The 6,136-nt window shown below is 48.9% G+C and overlaps 1 protein-coding gene across 1 annotated transcript in view; it reads left to right on the forward strand.

The window, feature by feature from the left end:
* bbs9 (Bardet-Biedl syndrome 9) overlaps positions 1-5,407 on the forward strand; it is a 168,820-nt gene extending 163,413 nt beyond the window's left edge. Inside the window, exon 22 of the mRNA XM_035382340.1 lies at positions 1,731-5,407. Within this exon, the coding sequence (XP_035238231.1) occupies positions 1,731-1,996 (266 nt within the window). The 3' untranslated portion in view covers positions 1,997-5,407. The remainder of the gene's footprint in view (positions 1-1,730) is intronic.
* Positions 5,408-6,136: the final 729 nt, after the last annotated feature.

Below are 6,136 nucleotides of genomic sequence, written 5' to 3' on the forward strand. Positions count from 1 at the left end.
CGCCTCTCCTGTCCAGACAGACCAATCAGCGGCGCAGGTGTACAAGCACACCGTGATCACTCAATCTAATGGTCCTGTTGTCTAGGAGACGATAGGGCTGAAGGTGGTGAATCGCGTGAAGGCTTATGGGCAGTAATGAGCTCAGTTTTTGAGCATGTACTCGGGTAAGGAAACGCTGACCCCAGGGAGGGGTGCAGCAGTCCTCCCGGTTTGCTCCGTATCTTGACCGCAGTCCTCATTCCTGTCTTTATCACGCATGTGGGCCAAACCTTTCGGGGCTCACTGTAATTGACTAATGTGCTCTCTTATGCTTTTTACGTATACCCCATAATTTTATGTTCCAGTGTCACTGAGCATGCCTGCTTCTGGAGAGCACTTGGTGTGTGTGTGTGTGTGTCTGGCCTCAAGTGTGAGCTGCAGTAGTGTTTATCTGTTAGTGCCTGATGTGATTATAATGGCACAGTCCAGTAGGGCTTGTTCTTTCCAACCTCTCAGTGCACTGTATTGAGATGCATGGAAGAGTGGGCCTGAGGTGTGGGGATACAGCCAGCTGAGTAACGCCCCACTGTGTGTTCTCAATGCACACGGTGGCAGGTGCAGCTCCCTCCTCAGCCCTGCAGATGCACTCATGTGACATGCAGGGCTTTGTTGGGACAGATCTGGCAGCACCCGCAGGGGCCTGTGCTTCTCCCACCCTGACAACACAGGAGCAGGGTTCAGGAGGCTCTATGAACCGTGTGTGTGTGTGTGTGTGTTTCTGTGTGTGTGTGTGTGTGTGTGTGTGTGTGTGCGTGTGTGTATGTGTGTGTGGTCTGTGTGTGTGTGTGTGTCTGTGTGTGTGTGTTTGTGTTTGCGTTTGTGTGTCGGGTGTGTGTATGTCTGTGTGTGTGTGTGGGTTTGTGTTATGTGTGTGTGTGTGTGTGTGTGTCTGAGAGATGGAGAGACTTGTGTTTTTGAATGTACATTTGTGTGTTTGTTTGGGTGGGTGTGGGTTGGGAGATGAGGGCTTCTGTGGTAAGGAGTGCAGTCAGAATGCTTATTTGTTATTTGGCTCTTGGACAGCGCCATGCTACACTGGGGAAAAAGGGCTCTGCCAACATAAGTGTGACCAAGCTGGAGTACCACTTCAGAGCTGTTTCATTTCAGAGGACGTTAGCGCTTTCTAACGCAGGAGCATGTGGTGGATTTTAATCATCGTATTTATCTTGACTCCTCACATACACGTGTGTGTGTGTGTGTGTTTGTGTTTGTGCGTATGTGAGAAAAAAGGATGCCTGGACTGTCCTCGACACAAAGATGAGGGGCTGGACTTCAGCCAGAAGTCTTTCTCGAGTCTGGTTGAGTTGGCAGAAATATCCAGCCACTTTGCTGTTCTGTTTTGGGCCTGGTATTCGCATATTCATAAGCCACCTCCTGCGGTCGCGCATTCCGAGATGGCTGTTTTTGTCCTTCTGCAGAAGCGTTTGTCAGTGGAGTAAACACCGTGTCTAACTGCAAGCACTCATTCCCCAGTGATTAATTACCAGGACACTAATAATGGCTCATAAGTCAGGATGACCCCATTGCAGTTTTATCAGAATGCTGTTTCTGACTGTTTAAGCTCTGCGCAGTGCCTTCACTGCATTTCCCATCAGGCCTAGCTGTCCGTACACACACGTACACGTGCACATTCCTGCTGTGTTCTTCACAGACTCTAAGACTAACACCCTTTTGCTCCCTTAACTCTCCAGATGCCAATGGCAGCGAAGCTGGGAAGGAATCTGAAAAGGAGCTTGGCAAAGAACCTGCAAAGGACTCTGGAAAGGAGTCAACTAAGGCATCAGTGAAAGCAAAGGAGTCTGGGAAGGAATCTGCTAAGGATTCTGGAAAGGAGTCGTCAAAGGAACCGGAGAAGGAACCAGAGAAGGAACCCGGAAAGGCTGCAGTGAAAGTTGCGAAGAAGGCATCAGTGAAGGTGAAAGAGAAGAAGAAGGAGCCAGAGGCTACAGACGGCTAACGGGCCTACAGAGCAAAGCCACGCAAGACCCTGAGAATGTTCTCCAGCGTGCGAGCCTGCGGTCCCCTGGCCAGGCCCCAGGGGCCACACTGTCCCCGCTGGGGCGGGCTCCAGCACAGCACTTAGCTCACTGGCTTTGATTGAGCTGCTAAGTCAACACTCAATACTTCACATACTGTCTCCTTCGGTTATTTTGGTGAGAATACAGGTTGCTGGGAGTTTTATGGCAGGTTATGCCTTTAGGTTTATATTTCTTTGAGGTTGAATTGCAGTAACACAGATAGGTATTCGGTTAGGGAAGAGGGCGTAAATTAGTTGTGAGATGGGTCCAGGAATAATAGTTGAACTACTATAAAGTTAGGCTTGATTGAGCAATTGAGTTAACTACCCTGATTATTTTTTCGAGGAGCAGACAAAATTTTGACTAAACAATTTTGCATTAATGCAAAATAACTTCCATTCGTAGATCTCTTTGAAGTAATCATTTTGAGCTTTTTAAATGTACAGCTGGCAGTATTTAATTAAAAGCTCAGTCATTCATTCAGCTGGAACAATAAATCCCCAAGACCAGGGTTGGGAAACACTGTTCTGCATACGCACACATACAGATACACTCCAGGAACATAGAAAGTGGAGGGACATGGGTGGGTTCTACCTCTTGCTGTGATTAAACACTGGCCACTGAGAACCAGAGTGACCCAATCTATCCCACTCCACTAAACTACACTACCCTTCACTCCTCCACACTGCACTACATTAATCCATTTCTCTGTGTTCCTCCTTTTCTCTCTGTTCCATTTGTTTCCCACCTCCACTTGTCACATGACATTTTATGCATACCTTCATGTATGAGTTTCTGAGTAGTAACTCAGTTATAGTGTACTTAGGTCTGGTGTGAATTGAGTGTGCCGTACTTGCGTAGCTGTTGCCAGTGTCTCTTGTATACTTGCTGGGAGCATTGACAAGAGTTAGTGCTTTTGTCCTGATTCAGCGTTCTCTCAGGTAACTGCCATCACGCTCTCCATTGTACATGTACGTATGTTATCTCACTGCTGGAAGAGTCCATTTGTCACTGAGATGTGGGTGGAGGGTGTGGCTTTCAGGCAGTTTACACAGTGCTGAACCAGGCCGTTCCACCGACAGCACCCCTCTCCTCTGCAGTCTGCTTCTCTGAAAGCTTATCGCCTCTCAGCACCCTGAGCTCTCCGCCTGTTTCAGTGATTGATGAATTCTCTGTATAGAGCTGGTTTTAGATGTGTACTGAGCTGCATGTAATGCATACACATGCACGCACACAAGTACGCAGCTGTGTCTGAAATGCATGCACATGCACATGCACACGCACACGTAACCACGGCCTCCACACACAAGCATGTGTGATTGCACATACACATATGAAAGCGATCATGCCTACACACTTAAAAGCGGCCTGTCTGGCAGTTGCATACATTCACACTGCTCAACACACACACTGTTCAGACACACATTTACATTGCTCAACACACACACTGTTTCAGACACACATTCACACTGCTCAACACACACACTGTTTCAGACACGCATGCTCTGGCACAGTCACTGCCCACGTGTGCTCTACAGGATCGCAGACGCACACCTGGGCTCGTCTGATTGGTCGGCTGTAGACACAGGCTGACTGACGGGTTTTCTCATGTCCAGACTGCAGAAGATCAGGCTGCCGGTGGGTTCCGTTAGTGGCTTGTAACGCAGCCCTGGAATCTGAGGCTCAGATTCAGGCGTATCCCTCCCCTCCCCTCCACCCTCCACCCAGCACCCCCTCCTCCAAGGCAAACAGCACAAGGGCCCAGTGCTACACCACGGGATTTATTTTAGATCCACACCCGTCTCTGGGCCAAACCCACAGCCTCCCGCCCCATAATCCGTCTCTTCTGCTCGCCGCTCCCCCGCCTACGCTCCGGTGTGCTGACGTCCGCACCCCTGCACCCCCCCACCCCCCCAGCCCAGCCCCGCTCGCCCCCTCACGTGTGGCACCCCACCAGCCGTGCCACAACTAAGAATAACATCCACAGTCTGCTCCCCCCGCCCGCCACCACACGGCCTCCTCTCTTCCCTGCTCAGCACATTCAGGAAGTGGGGACATGTTGCCACCCCGGGGGGAGGGGGAACCCAGAGCACCAGCGCGCAATGCCCAGTGCCCACCAATCAAAGTGGAACCAGTTTGCCTACCCCCTGCCCTTGCCTGCTCACGGTGACCTCGAGGTGTCCCTGTCCCCAGTGTTGTGGTGGGCGGGTGTGGGGGCGGAGTCTGTCCATAGCACCCTCTCCAAGCTAATTAGCTTATCAGGCTGGGATTAGCTTGTCCCGCACACACACACTTCAGGTCAGAGACAGTAGTCTGGGTGCTTCGGGGAGAGGGGGCCAGACAGGAGCGGTTCCTGTGGCTCGGTCTGCAGACGTGAGAGCAGCGATGCAGCCCTCCACAGCTGCGCTCCTCCAGCAGCTCTGATTCACGGTAACGCGCGCTGTTTACAGCGAGCAGCCTCCGCAGCGTGGAGAAACGACACCTGCTGTCCCTCGCCCCTGACCCCTTCGAACGAAAAGCAGGCAGAGAGAGAGAGAGTGAATGCTTGCTCTGCTCAGCCACGCTGTAAAGGGATGAGGCACATTTATCAATGTCACTCATCTTTCAGTCCATAGGAGGAAGGCGTACAGGGACTGTAGTACTTTATCCCAGTCTGTGGAGATCTCCGATGTTGTCCATTCATATTTGTCGAAAATGTGCGTGACTTAATTTTTACATCTTCAGCAGGGAAGGCTTAGATAAGATTTTTGTAGTGGTGCCAGCTAGTCTGTTGTACCAGGCACCTGCTACAGTACGTTTCACAACTCTAAACACAAAGAGCTCCAGATTTTTCCCCCCCACATTTTTCCCATCTCCTGTCTTTTCTTTATAGTCTGTTTTGCCTTTGACCTGTTTAAGTCCCCACTTGTACATGTTGTCAGCGGGTCAGTGATCTCTGAGAATCTCTGAAGATTATCAACCTCCGTTGCATTCCAGCAAAGGGCATTAGACAGATTCCGTCTAGTTTACCAGTAAAGGCTGCAAAGCATTTATACTAATTGTCGCCGCTGAGATCTGTTGTTGTATTTTTGCCAGTTTTTGTTGGTCATAAAACCATCATGACACTCCAACAGAATCTGTGTTATAACCATTAGTTTTTCTTCTTTTTTTTTCTTTTTTTTTTACAATTTAGAGCTTACTCAAAATGCGTGGTCGTTTCCATGTTTACAGACACTGTACATTTCCTATACAAGACGGGACCAACTGTTCTCCAGTATATAAAAAAAACATTGTTACACTGTGCCACAAAGTTTTGAGACAGATGATTGTTAACAAATAAAAAATTTGGATTAGATTAAGAAAATGAAAAATGTTTGGAGTCTTTTGTGAATGGATTGAGTGTGCCACCAGACCCCTGCCCGCCCCCCTCTCTCTCTTATTTTCTAGTGAAATGTAGTATATTTCCTGTAACAGTCCCTCTCAAATGGAGCGTGGTCATTGCTTTATGTGACTCTGAGCTCCGGGCCACCGTTGAAATGAATACACCTCCCAGTCACTAACTAAACAGAGATTAAGGGTGGACACCATGGCAGCCGACTGCTGGCACCAGCCTCCAGCAGGGGTGAAAGGTCAGCCTCGGTTCAATGCAAGTCAGGAACAGTTGGGCCTTGAAGAAGAACTTCACCGCTGCTTGCCTGTCGGGTGACAGCTGACGGCCTGTTGCAAAGAGGGGACTGTGACTGCTTATCTGTTCGACTTCTGGCTAGACGACTGCCTGACTGACTGACTGACTGTCAGGGTACAATAATATACAATAACATACAAAATGGACAATATAGCCATGTCTGCAGCAGTATGATTGGTCAACAGAGTTGACCATTGGGTTACAGATTTGTAGAATTTTAATTTAATGCAGGGGGGAAGGTGAAAGTACATTCACTGGATTCTGTTGTGATTAATGAAAACAAATTACATTTTAATACCCATCTTCACACACAAGTTTGGGCTATTCCGACGTTGCACTTTGGAATCTAGATTCATTACAATTATGTTTGTATTTAAACACTCGCACACGCTGTCTTAATAGGCCTACAATCTCA

This window comes from Anguilla anguilla, chromosome 1 (genome assembly GCF_013347855.1).
Source record: "Anguilla anguilla isolate fAngAng1 chromosome 1, fAngAng1.pri, whole genome shotgun sequence".
Lineage (NCBI taxonomy): Eukaryota > Metazoa > Chordata > Actinopteri > Anguilliformes > Anguillidae > Anguilla > Anguilla anguilla.